This window comes from Ranitomeya imitator, chromosome 5 (genome assembly GCF_032444005.1).
Source record: "Ranitomeya imitator isolate aRanImi1 chromosome 5, aRanImi1.pri, whole genome shotgun sequence".
Lineage (NCBI taxonomy): Eukaryota > Metazoa > Chordata > Amphibia > Anura > Dendrobatidae > Ranitomeya > Ranitomeya imitator.
Window position 1 is genome coordinate 173,945,151 of NC_091286.1, and position 21,559 is coordinate 173,966,709.

General features: G+C 42.3%; 1 protein-coding gene and 1 long non-coding RNA gene across 11 annotated transcripts in view; one reads left to right on the forward strand and one right to left on the reverse strand.

Moving 5' to 3' along the window:
* LOC138681653 (uncharacterized) overlaps positions 1–21,559 on the forward strand; it is a 172,457-nt gene that overhangs the window by 75,430 nt on the left and 75,468 nt on the right. The window lies entirely within an intron of this gene.
* Positions 1–21,559, reverse strand: part of ERMARD (ER membrane associated RNA degradation) — a 591,898-nt gene that overhangs the window by 51,228 nt on the left and 519,111 nt on the right. For all 10 annotated transcript variants that reach the window (XM_069769331.1, XM_069769332.1, XM_069769336.1 and 7 more), the window contains 2 exons: positions 18,588–18,667; positions 18,225–18,353 (listed from right to left, as the gene is read on the reverse strand). In XM_069769331.1, the coding sequence (XP_069625432.1) occupies positions 18,225–18,353; positions 18,588–18,667 (209 nt within the window). The remainder of the gene's footprint in view (positions 1–18,224; positions 18,354–18,587; positions 18,668–21,559) is intronic.

Consider the following 21,559-nt stretch of genomic DNA (forward strand, 5'->3'; position numbering starts at 1 on the left):
TAATAAAACATAACTTATCTATATATATATATAATTGTCTAAGGGGTACTTCCGTCTGTCTATCGGCAACTTCCGTCACGGAAATCCCACGTCGCTGATTGGTCTCGCCAGCTGCCTGCCATGGCTGCCTTGACCAATCAGCGACGGGCACAGTCCGGTTAGTCCCTCCATACTCCCCTGAAGTCAGTGCCTGGCGCCCGCATACTCCCCTCCAGTCACCGCTCACACAGGGTTAATGCCAATGGCAACGGACCGCGTTATTCCGCGGGTTACCACTCCGTTACAGCAGCTATTAACCCTGTGTGACCAAGTTTTTACTATTGATGCTGCCTATGCAGCATCAATAGTAAAAAGATCTAATGTTAAAAATAATTTAAAAAAAAAACAAAACAAATCTGCTAGTCTCACCTCCCGTAGTCCGACGATGCGCTCGCGCCTGCCGCCAGCTTCCGGTCCCAGAGATGCATTGCAAAGTTACCCAGAAGACTTAGCGGTCTCGCGAGACCGCTAAGTCATCTGGGTAAGTTCGCAATGCATCCTGGGAACGAAAGATGGCAGCAGGCGCCAGAGCTTCGATGGATCCCGGCGGGTGAATATATAACTATTTTTAATTTTTTTTTTTTTAACAGGGATATGGTGCCCACACTGCTATATACTGCGTGGCTGCTATATACTACCTGGCCAGTGTTAGATACTATGTGGGCTGTGTTCTATACTGCGTGGTCTGCGTTATATACTACATGGCTGCTATATACTACGCGGGCAGTGTTATATACTACGTGTCTGTGCTATATACTACGTGGGCTGTGTTCTATACTGCATGCTATACACTAAGTGGCCACTGTTAGTTACTATGTGGGCTGTGCTATATATTACGTGGGCTGTGTTATATATTACGTGGACAGTGTTACATACTACGTCGGCTGTGTTATAGACTGCATGGCTGCTATATACTGTGTGGGCTGTGTTATTTACTGCGTGGCCTATATTCACGCATCGGGTATTCTACAATATATATGTATGTATATAGCAGCCACATGGTATATACCACAGGCCACGTAGGCTGTACTCCTATATACTACGTGGCCTGTGCTATATACTATGTGGCTGCTATATACATACATATTCTAGAATACCCGATGCGTTAGAATCGGGCCACCATCTAGTATATATATATATATATATATATATATATATATATATATATATATATATATAGCTCTGGCAAAAATTAAGAGACCACTGCAAAATGTTCAGTTTGTCTGATTTCTCTCTCTATAGGTATATTTTTGAGTAAAATGTAAATTGTTCTTTTATTCTATAAACTACTGACAACATGTCTCCGAAGTTCTCAGCAATAAATTTTGTATTTATTTTCTGAAACTGACAAATGGGCAAAATAACAAAAAGATGCTTGGCTTGCAGATCTCAAATAATGCAAAAAAAAGTTCATAATCATTTAGAAACCACAATACAAATGTTTTAACTCAGGAAAAGTTCAGAAATCAATATTTTGTGGAATAACCATGATTTTTATTCACAGCTTTCATGTGTCTTGGCATACTTTCCACCAGTCTTTCACACTACGTTTGGGTGACCTTATGCCACTCCTGGTACAAAAATGTAAGCAGTTCTTAGGAATTTGATGTGGTGGTTCTTCATCCGCACCTTGATTGACCTAGCTATGTGGAATGGTGCATTGTCCTGGTGGAAAAACCAGTCCTCAGAGTTGGGGAACATTGCCTGAGCATCTTTATTGATTTATGAGATTTGTTGTTTTCAAACTTAACCCACAAATAGTATTTATTAACCCCTTCGTGACCGCCCACGGTAGATATACGTTGGCACTAGCAGGGCTTTGTGCAGCGCTGACATTTATGAGCAGTGGATGGTCTAGCAGCGCTCAGGACCCCCAGGGGCCTGCAAGGGCTGCGATTCCTGTGCAGAGCGGTTGCTCTGACAGGTGACATCATCGGGACCTGATTAGATCAGGTCCCAATGATGTTAACCCTTTGCTATCTTCTAGATGCAGCAGCATTTAGAAGATAGCAGAGGAAGACCCCTGCTATACTCACCTTTCCGAAGCCCCCTGTAATGAGATCTGATCACATCATGGGGCATCCGACATTGTCCTGGCAGCCATGTGATGACCTCTGGGTCTGCCAGCTACGGTGGCTTGTTAAGCTCAGCCTGCAGCTGAGTCTATCAAGCAATCTTGCTCTGTAACACTGACAGGTCTCCTGCAATGCAATACATGTGTATTGCATTGTAAGAGACCAGTGATCAGACAAACAAAAATTGATATCCCATACAGGGACTAAGTAAAAAAAATGTTTAAAAACTATTATAATAAATAAAATAAAAAATATTAAACCAATAAATATATATATATATACCGTATATACTCGAGTATAAGCCGAGATTTTCAGCCCCAAATTTTGGGCTGAAAGTGCCCCTCTCGGCTTATACTCGAGTCAAGGTGGGTGGCAGGGTCGGCGGGTGAGGGGGTGAGGGCGCTGAGGTATACTTACCTAGTCCCAGCGATCCTCGCGCTGTCCCTGCCGTCCCACGGTCTTCTGTGCTGCAGCTTCTTCCCCTCTTCAGCAGTCACGTGGGACCGCTCATTACAGAAATGAATAAGCGGCTCCACCTCCCATAGGGGTGGAGCCGCCTATTCATTCCTCTAATCAGCGGTGCCGGTGACCGCTGATAGAGAAAGAAGCTGCGGCACCGAAGACCAGGCAGAGGGACAGCGCGAGGATCGCCAGGACTAGGTAAGTATAGCATATTCACCTGTCCTCGTTCCAGCCGCCGAGCGTCGCTCCATCTTCCCGGCCGGCGACTCCATCTTCCCGGCGTCTGCGCTCTGACTGTTCAGGCAGGGGGCGCGATGACGCATATAGTGTGCGCGGCGCCCTCTGCCTGATCAGTCAGAACAGAGACGCCGGGAAGATGGAGGCGCCGGAACGAGACGCCGGGAGCTGCAATCAAGGGAGGTGAGTATGTGTTTTTTTTTTTTTATTGCAGCAGCAGCAGCGGCGGCAGAGATTTATGTGGAGCATCTATGGGGCACAGTGAACGGTGCAGAGCACCGTATATGGCACATCTATGGGGCACAGTGAACGCTGCAGAGCACCGTATATGGCACATCTATGGGGCACAGTGAACGGTGCAGAGCACCGTATATGGCACATCTATGGGGCACAGTGAACGGTGCAGAGCACCGTATATGGCACATCTATGGGGCACAGTGAACGGTGCGGAGCACCGTATATGGCACATCTGTGGGGCACAGTGAACGGTGCAGAGCACCGTATATGGCACATCTATGGGGCACAGTGAACGGTGCAGAGCACCGTATATGGCACATCTATGGGGCACAGTGAACGGTGCAGGGCACCGTATATGGCACATCTATGGGGCACAGTGAATGGTGCAGAGCACCGTATATGGCACATCTATGGGGCACAGTGAACGGTGCAGAACACCGTATATGGCACATCTATGGGGCACAGTGAACGGTGCAGGGCACCGTATATGGCACATCTATGGGGCACAGTGAACGGTGCAGGGCACCGTATATGGCACATCTATGGGGCACAGTGAACGGTGCAGGGCACCGTATATGGCACATCTATGGGGCACAGTGAACGGTGCAGGGCACTGTATATGGCACATCTATGGGGCACAGTGAACGGTGCAGAGCACCGTATATGGCACATCTATGGGGCACAGTGAACGGTGCAGAGCACCGTATATGGGGCACAGCTATGGGGCACAATGAACGGTGCAGAGCACCGTATATGGCACAGCTATGGGGCACAATGAACGGTGCAGAGCACTGTATATGGGGCACAGCTATGGGGAAATATGAACGGTGCAGAGCACTATATGGCACAGCTATGGGGAAATAATGATCTATTTTTATTTTTGAAATTCACCGGTAGCTGCTGCATTTCCACCCTAGGCTTATACTCGAGTCAATAAGTTTTCCCAGTTTTTTGTGGCAAAATTAGGGGGGTCGGCTTATACTCGGGTCGGCTTATACTCGAGTATATACGGTATATATATATATATATATATATATATATATATATATGTAAAAACCAAAAAAAGTACACATATTTGGTATCGCCGCATCCGGAACGAGCCAACCTATAAAATGGTCATAGTTGTTCACTTCTTCGCTGTACACCATAAAAAAACAAACAAAAAAAACTGAGCAAAAACTTTGCTTTTTCATCATGCTGCCAAACAAAAAGTAGAATAAAATGCAAAAGAAAGTAATATCAAAATAAAAATAGTAGCAAAGAAAACATCATCTTGTCACGCTAAAAACAAGCTGCCATACAGCTCCAACAGCGGAAAAATAAAAAAGTTATAGCTTTCAGAATAAAGCGATGCAAAAACAATTATTTTTTCTATAAAGTAGTTTTAATTGTGAAATATCAGCAAAACATAAAAAAATATATATATAAATGTGGTATCACTGTAATTGTACTGACCCAAAGAATAAAGCAGCCTTATTAATTTTACTACACGCGGAACGTCATTAAAAAAAAACCCAACAATTCCTGAATTCCTGGTGTTTGATCATTCTGTCTCCCAAAAATCACATAAGAAATCGATCAAAAAACGTCATGTCTTATATTACAGCTGCGCTAGTATGAATGGTCTCCTAGTGCTGAAAATTTAGACAATAACCACAGTTTTGTCGGTATAATAAGTATTATTCTAGAAATAAACTTGCGCAAGATGAGACCTAAAGGAGGAACATACGGTACTTTTACTGGGGATAGTGAGTAAAACATGAACAGGCTAAAAATGAGAAACCACAGATTGCACTTTGCTCATGGAATTATTGCACTTAGCCCCAACTGTGGTTCTGCACCTGGCCCAGCTATAAAGAAAGAAATATATATAGGTCTATAGTATTACACAGCCAGCTGCGGATAATAGCCACCTGAAAAAAATGTCAATATATGCAATACAATGCACTTTTGTACACCAAAACAATAGAACGATACAGCAATGAGATGGATTCAACCAAGTGGTGAGAGTCTTAGTTAAACAGTCCTCAGTCTATTTAGAGTCTTAGTCTGAAGATTCACAATCCTTTTGGGCGCGGGTCCCTCGAGGTCCTGTGTGGAAATCCTATATAGTCAGTTGAAAGACATGCATGTATTTGCTGAAAAAACAAAAGAACGAATAGAAGCTGCCGGGTACATGCCACTTTTACCTTACTTGGAGCTCCAGTAACGATGAAGCCGCTACTACCTCCTTTGTTGTGCGGACGATGGAATTGTCTGGAAGTCCGTGGTGTATCCCAATTGCCGACAGTAGTCACAAGATTGCCTTGTGCAGGCATGTACTACAGAGGACAGAGAATGAACTTCAATCCAATATTGCAGCCAGCATGCAGCCAGCGAGTAAGGAAAGGGTGAATAAAACACCCAAAAACCCCGCCTCCATGGCTGAAGATTGTTCCCTCCAAATTCAGGTGACAGTGTCCCTTTAAGCAGGTGTTTGGTGCGGCCCACATAAAGTTTATTGCATGGGCATTTTATAACAGATATGACCCCTTCTGTGGTACAGGTAATGAATTGCTTGACTGCATAGTTATTGCCGTTTTTTTGTGATTGCAGATTTTTTTCTGCTTTGTGTTTGTGTACACAAATGAGATAACCCTATTGAACAAAAGTCTGAAATATGCCCCATCTAGCAAAATGGACAAATTCCAGGCCTTCATAGGCATAAAATTCTTCATGAGAAAATTAGCCATAAAAAACACTTCATGAAATCCGCCATCACCACAACAGTGACTGAAACTCCTCCAGACCCTTATGTTCATACTTCATTAATGAAAAAGTCCTTTTATCACCCTCATAATGAGTACTCGGAGCCTATGGAAACCTTCCAAAAGAATGTAATTGATGATAGAAGGAAACTAAGCGATAACAGATGCTCTAAATTCAAATACAATTGGATATTCAAAGAAAGGCAGGCTATAATAGCCCTCCAAAATAATAAAGCTCTAGTAAAATGTCCAGCGGACAAGGAAGGAGGAATTTTAATCTTCAATCAGGAGGACTATCAAACAGAAGCCCTCCACGTCCTGAAGGATACACGTATCTATAGGATACTAGAAACAGACCCTGCCAAAGAATATATTGTAGAAATGAAGAATTTATTAATCACTGGACTAAATAAAGGATTTTTAAGTAAGAACAAATTTGACTTTATAGACAGTCCTTTTCCGAGGCTGGTCACATTTTATTACTTACCGAAGATACACAAAAATCCCACAAATCCACCAGGGTGCCCTAATATATCGGGAATACAATGCCTTACAGCCAACATGTTACGCTTTGTGGACCATCATTTACAGAAACTGGTACCCCTACTCCCAGCCCATCTTAACCTCTTAGGCCTCTTTCACATTTTCGTCTGTCCGTCGCAATGCATCGGTCTGTTGAAAAAACGCATCCTGCAAAGTTGCCCGCAGGATGCGTCTTTTGCACATAGACTTGTATTACCGATGCATCCCGACGTATGGACACACGTTCCATACGTTGTGCACTGGATGCGTCGGTATTTGGCGGACCGTTGTAGCAAAAAAACGTTCAAGGGAACTTTTTTTGTACGTCGGGTCCTGCATTTCCTACCGTGCATGCGAGGATGGAACTCCGTCCCCTCCTCCCTAGACTTTAGAGTGGGAAGCGGATGCGTTGAAAAACTGCATCTGCTGCCCACGTTGTGCCGAATTTTCACAATGTCCGTCGGTACGTTGCGCTGACGCTTAGAGACAGCCGAGTACCGACGGAAATGTGAAAGAAGCCTTAACCCCAAGGGTGGTTTGCATGTTAATGACCGGGTCAATTTTTACAATTCTAACCACTGTCCCTTTATGAGGTTATAACTCGGGAACGCTTCAACGGATCCCGGTGATTCTGACACTGTTTTCTCGTGACATATTGTACTTCATATTAGTGATAAAATTTCCTTAACATTACTTGCGTTTATTTGTAAAAAAAAATGGAAATTTGGTGAAAATTTTGCAATTTTCCAACTTTGAATTTTCATGATGTCACACAAAATACTTTCCGCACTCCACCTCCGCACCCTCTCGCTGACCTGATGTCCTAATGGATGTTTTATACATTTTTCTCCAATAAAGAGCACGATTTCACAGCTTCTAATAATAAGGGTGAGTGCCGCACTGTTTTCTTTTCTTGTTTCATCGGATTTCTCATTTTTACAACACCATTTTTTCTTAGGGACCACATCACATTTGAAGTCACTTTGTGGGGTTTATATGATAGAAAATACCCAAGAGTGACACCATTCTAAAAACTGCATATCTCAAGGTGCTCAAAACCACATTCAAGAAGTTTATTAAACCTTCAGGTGTTCCACAGGAATTTTTAGAATGTTTAAAAAAAAATGAACATTTAACTTTTTTCACAAAAAATTTACTTCAGATCCAATTTGTTTTATTTTACCAAGGGTAACAGGACAAATTAGACCCCAAACGTTGTTGTGCAATTTGTCCTGAGTACGCTGATACCCCATATGTGTGGGTAAACCACTGTTTGGGCGCATGACAGAGCTCGGAAGGGAAGGAGCGCCATTTGACTTTACTATGCAAAATTGGCAGGAATGGAGATAGGACACCATGACTCGTTTGGAGAGCCCCTGATGTGCCTAAACAGTGGAAACCCCCAAAAGTGACAATATTTTGCAAAGTAGACCTTCTAAGGAATTTATCTAGATGTGTGGTGAGCACTTTGAACCCCCAAGTGCTTCACAGAAGTTTATAATGTAGAGCCGTGAAAATTAAAAAAAATCATTTTTTCCCCACAAAAATGATCGTTTAGCCCCCAATTATTTCAAGACAAAAAACGTCCTCAAATAATTATTAGACCTATATTAGAAAGGCAATACTTCATTAAGAATAAAGTCAAAAAACCCTTATTCTTTATGCACCATAGTCAATTGGTTTAGGTGCAAAAGAAAAATCTGAAGTGAAAACAGAATTTATTTTAAAACTGTATTAATTTTTATTTAATTAAATACGATAAAATTAAAACATGTTCAGGAACAGAAGTTAGCTGGAATAATGGAGGTATCCCAAAAGGAAGGTTTACCGCGGCACTAATTTGACAAATTATTTAGGTACAGCAATAACAGCACAAGAACAAACTATATTCAAATATAATAAAGTGCATTGTGCAAAAAAGAATATAAATATTATATATATTAAATAGTTTTAAGTGCTTTTCACAAAAAGACCTAATCAATATTTAAACTTGCCACCAGAGGGTAGTATTGTGTACAAAAGATCAAACATTGCTGTTTAATTACAAAATTTTTAATCTATGTCATTAAATGTACGAGTAACATTAATATACAGTGGGGCAAAAAAGTATTTAGTCAGTCAGCAATAGTGCAAGTTCCACCACTTAAAAAGATGAGAGGCGTCTGTAATTTACATCATAGGTAGACCTCAACTATGGGAGACAAACTGAGAAAAAAAAATCCAGAAAATCACATTGTCTGTTTTTTTAACATTTTATTTGCATTTTATGGTGGAAAATAAGTATTTGGTCAGAAACAAAATTTCATCTCAATACTTTGTAATATATCCTTTGTTGGCAATGACAGAGGTCAAACGTTTTCTGTAAGTCTGCACAAGGTTGCCACACACTGTTGTTGGTATGTTGGCCCATTCCTCCATGCAGATCTCCTCTAGAGCAGTGATGTTTTTGGCTTTTCGCTTGGCAACACGGACTTTCAACTCCCTCCAAAGGTTTTCTATAGGGTTGAGATCTGGAGACTAGCTAGGCCACTCCAGGACCTTGAAATGCTTCTTACGAAGCCACTCCTTCGTTGCCCTGGCGGTGTGCTTTGGATCATTGTCATGTTGAAAGACCCAGCCATGTTTCATCTTCAATGCCCTTGCTGATGGAAGGAGGTTTGCACTCAAAATCTCACGATACATGGCCCCATTCATTCTTTCATGTACCCGGATCAGTCGTCCTGGCCCCTTTGCAGAGAAACAGCCCCAAAGCATGATGTTTCCACCACCATGCTTTACAGTAGGTATGGTGTTTGATGGATGCAACTCAGTATTCTTTTTCCTCCAAACACTACAAATTGTGTTTCTACCAAACAGTTCCAGTTTGGTTTCATCAGACCATAGGACATTCTCCCAAAACTCCTCTGGATCATCCAAATGCTCTCTAGCAAACTTCAGACGGGCCCGGACATGTACTGGCTTAAGCATTGGGACACGTCTGGCACTGCAGGATCTGAGTCCATGGTGGCGTAGTGTGTTACTTATGGTAGGCCTTGTTACATTGGTCCCAGCTCTCTGCAGTTCATTTACTAGGTCCCCCCGCGTGGTTCTGGGATTTTTGCTCACCGTTCTTGTGATCATTCTGACCCCACGGGGTGGGATTTTGCATGGAGCCCCAGACCGAGGGAGATTATCAGTGGTCTTATATGTCTTCCATTTTTTAATTATTGCTCCCACTGTTGATTTCTTCACTCCAAGCTGGTTGGCTATTGCAGATTCAGTCTTCCCAGCCTGGTGCAGGGCTACAATTTTGTTTCTGGTGTCCTTTGACAGCTCTTTGGTCTTCACCATAGTGGAGTTTGGAGTCAGACTGTTTGAGGGTGTGCACAGGTGTCTTTTTATACTGATAACAAGTTGAAACAGGTGCCATTACTACAGGTAATGAGTGGAGGAAAGAGGAGACTCTTAAAGAAGAAGTTACAGGTCTGTGAGAGCCAGAAATCTTGATTGTTTGTTTCTGACCAAATACTTATTTTCCACCATAATATGCAAATAAAATGATAAAAAAACAGACAATGTGATTTTCTGGATTTTTTTTTCTCAGTTTGTCTCCCATAGTTGAGGTCTACCTATGATGTAAATTACAGACGCCTCTCATCTTTTTAAGTGGTGGAACTTGCACTATTGCTGACTGACTAAATACTTTTTTGCCCCACTGTATGTCCTTGTTTTAAGCTCTATTCGGCACCAAGCAATCAGGCTACCAATATTTCAAAGCTAAGCCGTCACCCAAAGGGTGTACAAAAAACGTTATCTTCAATAACCTAGAACCTGCTGTGAGGGCTAAAAAGGACACAGTCACTAAGGAAACATTTAAAGCATATGATGAAAAGTGCAGATAGTGGCACTAAATCCATTATTACCTGAATGTTTCAGTGCTCGCTTGGTGTGCCGCTGTTATAACCTTATGCCTCCTGCCCAGACACGCGTGTTTTGCCGCCCTGCTTCTTTGCTGTTAGGGCTGGCGGAACGCACCAAGTTAATTTGAGAGATGTTATTTGGTGCGTTCACAGCCCGGGGTCCACCGTGCAGGAGAGGACCTGCTGCTGGCAAATGGCTGTAGAAACGCACTCTGTTACTTCACAGAGATGCTGTGCCAGATCTCACTCTGACCCTCGTTGGCTTTAAGCCCGCGCCAGAGGACGCCCCGAGTCAGCAGCTGAGACCTTGGCAACTAAGAAATGCGGAACCCTGTTGACTTCACAGGAGTATCCAGCAACTGCCGAGCTGAAGGCAGTGTGTGGCAAAACAAACATACAATCTCCTCACCAGAGGAGCCGGTATTCTAGGGGCTTATTTCAGCCGGGGCCCTAAATCCATGCACACAATCTCCTCGCCGGACGTGCCGGCATTCTAGCGGATTCTTACTCTGGGCATGCTCAGAACGAGAAAAGCAGGACTTAGTCCTAGAAGCGTCTGCTCACCACTGCCCAACACTGACTTCAATGGCAGAAGCAGGAAAAGCAGCAGTAACCCTTTGTACAGAGTCAGACTGAGCGAGACGCTGGGACTGACGTCTCTGCTGAGCAGGCTCCACTGCAGCAAGCAGGGGAAGAATGGGAGACCGCAGTGGAGATGGCCCAAGATTCCCCCTGTGCAGAGTCGGGAACTCGACCCCTAACATTCGCCCCCAATTTTGTATTTTCCCAAGGGTATCTGGAGAAATTGGACCACAAAAGTTGTTGTGCAATTTGTCCTGAGTACGCGGATACCCCATATGTGGGAGAAAACTAGTGTTTGGGAGCATGGCATGGAAGGGAAGGAGTGGCGCTTTGAAATGTAGACTTTGATGGAATGGTCTGCGGGCGTCACGTTGCGTTTGCAGAGCCCCTGATGCACCTAAACAGTAGAAACCCCCACACGTGACCCCATATTGGAAACTAGACCCCCCAAGATGTGTTGTGAGAACTTTGAACTCCCAAGTGTTTCATTACAGTGTATAACGCAGAGCCGTGAAAATAAAGAATCTTCTTTTTTTTCCACAAAAATTATTTTTTAGCCCCCGGTTTTGTATTTTCCCAAGGGTAACAGGAGAAATTGGACCCCAAAAGTTGTTGTCCAATTTGCTCTGAGTACGCTGATACCCCATAAGTTGGGGTAAACCCCTGTTTGGGTGCACGGGAGAGCTCGGAAGAGAAGGAGCACTGTTTTACTTTTCAACGCAGAATTGGCTGGAATTGAGATCGGACGCCATGTCGCATTTGGAGAGCCCCTGATGTGCCTAAACAGTGGAAATCCCTCAATTCTAACAAACCCTAACCCAAACACACCCCTAACCCTAGTCCCAACCCTAACCATAACCACACCCCTAAGCCGGACATGCCCCTAACCCTAATCCCAACCACACCACTAACCCCAACACACCCCTAACCCTAATCCCAATCCTAACCACACCATTAACTCCAACACACCCCTAACCCTAATCCCAACCATAACCCTAACCACACCCCTAACCCTAATCCCAACCCTAATCAAAGCCGTAAATGTAATCCAAACTCTAACTTTAGCCCCAACCCTAACCCTAACTTTAGCCCCAGCCCTAACTGTAGCCCCAACCCTAACTGTAGCCCAACCCTAACTTTAGCCCCAACTCTAACCCTAACTTTAGCACCAACCCTAACTTTAGCCACAACCCTAACTCTAACTGTAGCCCCAACCCTAACTGTAGCCCTAACCCTAACTTTAGCCCCAACTCTAACCCTAACTGTAGCCCCAACCCTAACTTTAGCCCCAACCCTCACTCCCTTGAGAAAGCGGCGTGGTAGTGCCACGAAACGTGCGTCGGGGGTCTCCTTCTCCGGCTGTGTCCCTCCTCTGCACCCCTCTGCACCTTATTCTGGTGAGTCCATCTCGGTACTGCGTTACTATCTGTTTACATGCATATGCAGCCCACATGGGTTCTGTCTTAGGACAGATAGATTGATTACATTGCCTTACCCTGGACTTGCCTGTTCTCTATAGTGTTGTTGGGGAGTACACTGTGTGCTTTACCCACTATATGTGGGATTCCCCCTGTAGTATGTTTAGGGGTAATTTGGAGTGACAGTCCCCTTTCTGCCCTTCATTGGAACTTACATGCTGTGACTAATTACTGATTGTATTTTAATGATTTTTATGTATCAATAAAGATTTAATTATATATTGTCCATGGTATGCTCCTTGTTCTCCTATTTCTGATATGTATTGTGTGGAGCGGACTTGCTTGTCGGGGGGTGTACTAATTTAGTACTCCCATACCCAGACTGTCACAATGGTTTTGGGATTTTGCATAATCCTAACTGTAGCCCTAACTTTAGCCCTAACCCTAATGGGAAAATGGAAATAAATACATTTTTAATTTAATAACTTTTCCCTAACTAAGGGGGTGATGAAGGGGGGGTTGATTTACTTTTATAGCGGGTTTTTTAGCGGATTTTTATGATTGGCAGCTGTCACACACTAAAAGACGCTTTTTATTGCGAAAAATAGTTTTTGCGTGTCCACATTTTGAGAGCTATAATTTTTCCATATTTTGGTCCCAGTGTCATGTGAGGTCTTATTTCTTGCAGGACGAGTTGCTGTTTTTATTGGTACCATTTTCGGGCACGTGACATATTTTGATTGCTTTTTATTCCGATTTTTGTGAGGCAGAGTGATCAAAAACCAGCTATTCATGAACTTCTTTTGGAGGGGCGTTTATACTGTTCCACGTTTGGTAAAATTGATAAAGCAGTTTTATTTTTCCGGTCAGTACGATTACAGCGATACCTCATTTATATCATTTTTTTAACGTTTTGGCGCTTTTATACGATAAAAACTATTTTATATAAAAAAATAATTATTTTTGCATCGCTTTATTCCGAGGACTATAACTTTTTTATTTTTTCGCTCATGATGCTGTATGGCAGCTCGTTTTTGCGGGAAAGATGACATTTTCAGCGGTACCATGGTTATTTATATCCATTTTTTGATCGTGTGTTATTCCACTTTTTGTTTGGCGGTATGATAATTAAACGTTTTTTTGCCTCTTTTTTTTTTACGGTGTTCACTGAAGGGGTTAACTAGTGGGACAGTTTTACAGGTCGGGTCGTTACGGACGCAGCGATACTAAATATGTGTACTTTTATTGTTTTGTCTTTTTATTTAGAAATTTATTTATTGGAACAATATACCGTATATATTTTTTTTCTTTCTTTAGGAATTTTTTTTTTACACATGTAAATATATATTTTCTTTACTTTATAACATTGCCCCGGGGATGGACATCACAGTATAGGTTCAGATCGCCCCGGGGATGGACATCACAGTATAGGGTCAGATCGCTGATCTGACACTTTGCAGTGCACTATATCAGATCAGCGATCTGACAGGCACTGCAGGGAGGCTTGCTGGCGCCTGCTCTGAGGCTTGCTGGTGGCCATTTTGGATCTGGAGCCTGCAGGGAGGAGGATGTAGGAGACCCCCTGAACAACGCGATCACATCGCGTTGTTCCGAAGGTCTCAGGGAAGCACGCAGGGAGCCCCCTTCCTGTGTGATGCTTTTCTATGCCGCCGGAACGCTGCGATCAGCTGCGATCACCCGGCAGCGATCGGCCACGCTCCCCCCATGAGCGCAGCCGATCGCCTATGATGTATTATCCCATCCCTAGGAATTAAGTCCCAGGTCACCTCAACGGGATAGTACGTCATATGGGATTAAGGGGCTAATGATACCATTTTGGTGCAGACACGATCTTTTGATTGCCTGTTATTGAATTTAAATGCAATGTCGCGGCGACCAAAAAACGTAATTCAGGCATTTTGACTTTTTTTCTCGCTACGCCATATAGCAATCAGGTTAATTCTTTTTTTATTGATAGAATGGGCAATTCTGAAACGGTGATACCAAATATGTTTGATTTTTTTTTAATTGTTTTATTTTGAATGGGGTGACTTGAAGTTTCATATATTTTTATATTTTTTAAAACATTTTTTTTTTCACTTTTGGCATGCTTCAATAGTCTCACGGGAGACTAAAAGCTGCCATAACCCGATCGGCTCTGCTACATACAAGTGATGATCAGATCGCCTGTATGTAGCAGAATTGCTGACGTGCTGGAAAAGATGTGGGCTCAGCATCGGAGCCCACATGAAAGGAGGGTGTCCGACATCATCAAATTATTACGCCCGATGTCGGAAAGGGGATAAAAAAAAAAAAAACACTTTTGCTCCTGCTTTGGATGAATAGGAGTCTGTGAATACATTTGAAATATGCGCAAACACAGTGTCCTTTCAGATATTCAACTGTGATAAAAAATATATATTTTTACTTAAAGGGGTTGTCTGCTCTCAGAAGAAAATTCTTCAGTTATTCTGTCTTGTGACAGTGTGTTGTACATGCTGTTAAGATTCACTTTTATTTTCTGTGCCAGTGGGTGGAAACGAGACCACATTTACGTGACTTGCATTCTTGCGGTCAAGTGCCGAATAATCTCATCCAGCTTTTCGCAATCACTCTATATGACTGCAGAATTTTCTTCTGAGATTAGAAAATAGGTTTAATGTACATTTCAACCTATGTCAAAATATTTCCCAGGCCACCAAGCAACAGGGAATCAAGGTTGTCCTATTATTACCGTATATACTCGAGTATAAGCCGAGATTTTCAGCCCATTTTTTGGGGCTGAAAGTCTCCCTCTCGGCTTATACTCGAGTCATATACCCAGGGGGCCAGCAGGTGAGGGGGAGCGGGGGCTGTGTAGTTATACTTACCTGCTGCGGCGCAGTCCCTGGCTTCCCCGGCGCTGCAGATTGTTCCTGTACTGAGTGGTCACATGGCACTACTCATTACAGAAATGAATACATTTCAAAAACCTGACCGGCACATCCAAAAATAGACTCAGTGTGAACAGGTGCTGAACCTAGAGTCGCCAACTCGTATATAGTTAAGTAAATAAGGCAGCACACTGCAGCGCCAAAACATGCAAACTTGAAAACACGAAATTTGAACTGCATTACTGCACTAGAAATATGAAAAATGAGAGCTTTTAGCGCATAAAAATGGCCAATTTTATGTGCACCTGGTAGCCTCTTTACGGCATCTCTCTTATACCAGGTCCTACGCTTGCCTTGAGAATAAATTACCTGCTGTAATTAGAACACCTGAAGCTAGGAGGCGGAGTGCACGATCAGAGTGCACTGCAGTAATGCAGTTCAAATTTCTTGTTTTCAAGTTTGCACCTGTTCACACTGAGTCTATGTTTGGATGTGCCGGTCAGGTTTTTGAAATGTATTCTCTAGCCTTCTGATCGTGCACTCCGCCTCCTAGCTTCAGGTGTTTTAATTACAGCAGGTCCAATACCCCTCCACAGAGAGAGAGAATTTTAGTCTAAGAAGAGGTTTCACATGCACCCATTCAGATGGAGACGTTTATTCTCAGCGAGGTAAGGCAAGCGTAGGACCTGGTATAAGAGAGATGCCGTAAAGAGGCTACCAGGTACACATAAAATTGGCCATTTTTATGCGCTCATTTTTCATATTTCTAGTGCAGTAATGCAGTTCAAATTTCGTGTTTTCAAGTTTGCATGTTTTGGCGCTGCAGTGTGCTGCCTTATTTACTTAATTACAGAAATGAATAGGCGGCTCCACCTCCCATAGGGGAGGAGCCGCATATTCATTGCTGTAAATGATCGGTAACTGTGACCGCTCAATTACAGGAAGAAGCTGCAGCGCCGGGGAAGCAGGGACTGCAGGGACCGCGCCAGGAGCAGGCAAGTATACAGGGAGCGCAGCGCTGCGCTATATTTACCTGCTCCTCGCTCCGATGCGGCTCCGTCTGCAGTGTCTCCTGGCTGTGACGCTCAGGTTAGAGGGCGCGGTGACGTAGTCAGTGCGCGACCTCTGCTGAGGGTCAGTGCTGGAGACAGAGCCGCACGAGGAGCAGGTAAATATTGTAAGCGCTGGCATCCTGAGCAAGAGAGGTGAGTATGTGATTTTTTCTTTTATTGCAGCACCAGCAGCATTCTATATGGCACAGCTTTATATGGAGCATCTATGGGGCCATAATCAATGGTGCAGAGCATTATATATGGGGCACAGCTTTATAAGGAGCATCTATGGGGCCATAATCAATGGTGCAGAGCAATGTATATGGGGCGCAGCTTTATAAGGAGCATCTATGGGGCCATAATCAACGGTGCAGAGCAATATATATATGGCACAGCTTTATAAAAAGCATCTATGGGGCCATAATGAACGGTATAGAGCATTCCATATGGCACAGCTTTATGTGGAGCATCTATGGGGCCATAATGAACGGTATAGAGCATTCCATATGGCACAGCTTTCTATGGAGCATCTATGGGGCCATAATGAACGGTGCAGAGCATTCTATATAGCACAGTTGTATATGGAGCATCTATGGGGCAATAATGAACGGTATGGAGCATCTATTTTTATTTTTGAAATTTACCAGTAGCTGCTGCATTTCCTACTCTAGGCTTATACTCGAGTCAATAAGTTTTCCCAGTTTTTTGTGGCAAAATTAGGGGGGTCGGCTTATACTTGGGTCGGCTTATACTCGAGTATATACGGTAATTCAATACTGCGATTGTTGGATTCTTTGGTTCTTTAAATCTCATGCACTAAAACAAAGACTGCTCCAAATAAGGAGACATTATAGATTTTCACTCTGGACACTAGGATCTCAAAAAGGTTAATTCTCAAAAATGTTTACAGGTGTTATGGTTAAAATACCTTTTAAAACCAATCAGCCTTTTGTTCCACTTTGCAGTGATTTATGTAATAAACAAAAATGCATATCTGTGAACTGTTCATTGTTTTACAGCAGACTATATCAGTGTACTGTTCATCATTTTACAGCAGGCTGTATCTGTGTACTATTCATCATTTTACAGCAGGCTGTATCCATGTATTGTTCGTTTTACAGCAGTCTGTATCTGTGTACAGTTCATCGTTTTACAGCAGGCTATATTTTGCATTCTATAGGCAGACTATAGACATTAACAACAGCTGATTATTTATTGGCAAACTCGACAGCTACACATGCCATCTTATGGCCATACACAAGAGACACCTACCATAAGTATATGTACTGCAAGATGACTGCCGTACAGGTCTTCAAGGGGAGATATTTATCATCGAGGCTGGTAGCCTCAGTGATGAGAGCCCAGAAAAGCAGGATTCAGCGCGTATAGTGCTGAAACAGTTAAAAGACTGTGTTCAGTTCCAGGTTTACGAGAAGTCAAAGAGACGTGTGGGACTAGCTAATCACATATCCCCACCCCGGGTGTGATACAGCAGGTATAAGAAGTCCAGCTGTATCATTATGGTGACATGTGCAAGGTGAAAACACTTTGATTGTGTGTCTCAGTCTCTGCTGGAGGTTGAGTGAAGGTCTGACAATTAAACGGATGAGCTTGTGCTATATAAAATTATTATTATTATTACATATGGGCTGTTTATTTTTCAGTTTTGGTGCGGCTATACCTTTTGTACCTAGAAGAAGCTGTTTTTGTTAAGCTGGATGATTTATTGTAGTTTAATAAACCGCACGTTTGTTTTGAACCAATTACTGTGTGCACCATCGTCTGAGAGCTGATCCCTTGCTGTACTAAGCTAACCTTAACATGCAGGTTTATTTCAATGAAGAGAGTGGAATGCATTTTATTTCTTGCCCATCCTCTGTGTGGAAAAAAAGCCATTTCAAGATCCCTCAACATAAGCAAGTTGCACTGAAAATATTAGACTATTTGTATACACAAAAACAATGAAGAAATGTCCATTTATACACATCTGCACTACCTATTTATGGTGCTGCTAGTCTTATAAGGCAAGGTGGGCTATTACAGACTGACTTAACATTACAGTTAACATGGATCATATATACCTGTGCGTCTGAAGCCAACTGCTGCAGTCCTCAGTAAAACAACATTTTTTTCCTTGGAGATGCAGAAGAGAAAGAATTTTCCTTATTTCAGAGAAAAAAGACAGAGAAGCATCAACGTTGTCCTGAGGCCTAATGAGAAAACATTAATTATTATTAATGCAATTGTCGATCTATGGAAACAGATTCTGTTAAATGGTCTTAAAGGATTTCAGATAAAAATGTGCTATAAAATGAGACAGCATGTCCATATCCCACCATCAGGGTAAATTTTCATTTATGATCTAAATAGTGCAGTGCAAAAGAGTAGAAAAGCATAAAAACAGTTTGTTTTACATTTCTATTGTAAAGTAAAAAAACACTTACTCAGTAGTTTTACTGGGATGCTCCAGTGAGGGAATTGGAAGTAGCTCCCATTTCTGAAGACTTTCACAGCATTGTAACACCTGTGCAATATGAGAAACAGGATTGTCATTGTAATTATCAGTATTAGGAATAAGGTAAAATGTTCATCTTGACTGAAGAAAAACTGAAATGTTGAAATTTTTGCAAATTTATTAAAAAAGAAAAACTGAAATATCACATAGTCATAAGTATTCAGACCATTTGCTCAGACACTCATATTTAAGTCACATGCTGTCCACTTCCTTGTGATCCTCCTTGAGATGGTTCTACTCCTTCATTGGGCTCCAGCTGTATTTAATTAAACTGATAGGACTTGATTTGGAAAGACACACACCTGTCTATATAGGTCCTCACAGCCCAAAGTGCATGTCAGACCAAATGAGAATCATGAGGTCAAAGAAACTGGCCAAGGAGCTGAGATACATAATTGTGGCAAGGCACAGATTTGGCCAAGGTTACAAATGAATTTTTGCAGTACTCAAGGTTCCTAAGAGCACAGTGACCTCCATAAACCTTAAATGGAAGAAGTTTGGGACCACCAGAAGTCTTCCTAGACCTGGCTGTCCAGCCAAACTGAGCAGTCATGGGAGAAGAGACTTGGTGAGAGAGGTAAAGAAGAACCCCAAGATCACTGTGGCTGAGCTCCAGAGATGCAGTAGGGAGATGGGAGAAAGTTCCACAAAGGCAACTATCACTGCAACCCTCCACCAGTCGGGTCTTTATGGCAGAGTGACCCGATGGAGGTCTCTCCTCAGTGCAAGATATATGAAAGCCCGCATAGAGTTTGCTAAAAAAAACACATTATGGACTCGCAGACCATGACAAATAAGATTCTCTGGTCTGATGAGACGAAGATAGACCTTTTTGATGAAAATTCTAAGCATTATGTGTGGAGAAAACCAGGCACTGCTCATCACCTGCCCAATACAATCCCAACAGTGAAACATGGTGGTGGCAGCATCATACTATGGGGGTGTTTTTCAGCTGCAGGGACAGGACGACTGGTTGCCAATGAAGGAAAATGAATGCGGCCAAGTACAGAGATATCCTGGAAGTAAACCTCTTCCAGAGTGTTCTGGACCTTAGACTTGGCCGAAGGTTCATCTTCCAACAAGACAATGACCCTAAGCACACAGCCAAAATATCAAAGAATGAAAAATGTAAAGGGGTCTGAATACTTTCCGTACCCACTGTATTACATTTATTGCAGGCAGTGAGGAATAGCTGTAGGAGGCCACAATGACAAAAGTAAACATGTCACTCTGCTACCAGAGGTGGGTGCCTCCCACTCAGAAGCTCTTAAAGAGTCTCTGTTACCAGTTCTTTAGGGTTTGAACCAATGTCACCACCTTTCTGAGCAGTACTGCATTAATTAAATGTGTCCATCATCTCCTAAATCCCCCTGTATACCACAAAAAATACCTTTTTATTTTCTCCTGCGCTCTATGTAAATTCATTTGGTTAGGTCTGATAGGCATAATTTCTCGTCATCCGCGATAGACCGGTAGGTATCATTTCTCGTCATCTGAGACTTAGCCCTCAAAAGCCGCCCTCCGTCTTTGATGTGGATGACGCATATAGGGTCATCCACATAGCCAAAAAATCTTGTGCCTCTGCACTAGCTTCGTCAGCAGGCGCAGGTGCACTTTGCTTTGCCCTACTGCGAATAGAGCACAAAACATAACTGCGCATGTGCCTGGGAAACGTCATTACAGCTCCTTTTTACTGGAACCACCTAGCCAGAATGACATTACCGGGGCGGAATAAGGGGACGATGGACACATTTGTGTAATGTACATGTACTCCGAAAGGTGATGGCATTAGTTCACACACTAAAAAACTGGTGACAGGTTACGAACCACCAATTGGAGGATATCGATAATAGAGGGAGACACAAAAATAAAAAAAAAGTGAGGGGTCTTCCAGACTCTGAAGATTTACAGAAAATTCTGGTATCTATTTTTAACCTGTTCACCCCGAAGCCTGTATTCACTTTCTTGACCAGGCTAATTTTTACAATTCTGACCACTGTCATTTTATGGGGTCATGACTCTGAATTGCTTCAATGGATCCCAATGATTCTGAGAATGTTGTACTTCATGATAGTGGTAAAACTTAATATGGCTTGTGTTTATTTGTGAAAAAAAATCGGAAATTTGGCAAAAATTTAGAAAATTTAGCAAGTTTCAAACTTTTAATTTTTATGCCCTTAACCCCTTAGTGACAGAGCCAATTTGGTACTTAATGACCGAGCCAATTTTTGCAATTCTGATCACTGTCAATTTATGAGGTTATAACTCTGGAACGCTTCAACGGATCCCGCTGATTCTGAGACTGTTTTTTCGTGACATATTGTACTTCATGTTAGTGGTAACATTTCTTCGATATTACTTGTGATTATTTATGAAAAAAACGGAAATATGGCAAAAAAATTTAAAATTTTGCAATTTTAAAATTTTGTATTTTTATGCCCTTAAATCAGAGAGATATGCCACAAAAAATAGTTAATAAATAACATTTCCCACATGTCTACTTTACATCAGCACAATTTTGGAAACAAAATTTATTTTTGTTAGGGAGTTATAAGGGTTAAAAGTTGACCAGCAATTTCTCATTTTTACAACACCTTTTTTTTTACGGACCACATCACATTTGAAGTCATTTTGAGGGGTCTATATGATAGAAAATAACGAAGTATGACACCATTCTAAAAACTACACCCCTCAAGGTTCTCAAAACCACATTCAAGAAGTTTATTAACCCTTTACGTGCTTCACAGGAACTGAAACGATGTGGAAGGAAAAAATGAACATTTAACTTTTTTTTGCAAACATTTTAATTAAGAACCATTTTTTTTATTTTCACAAGTGTAAAAACAGAAATGTAACCATAAATTTTGTTATGCAATTTCTCCTGAATACGCCAATACCCCA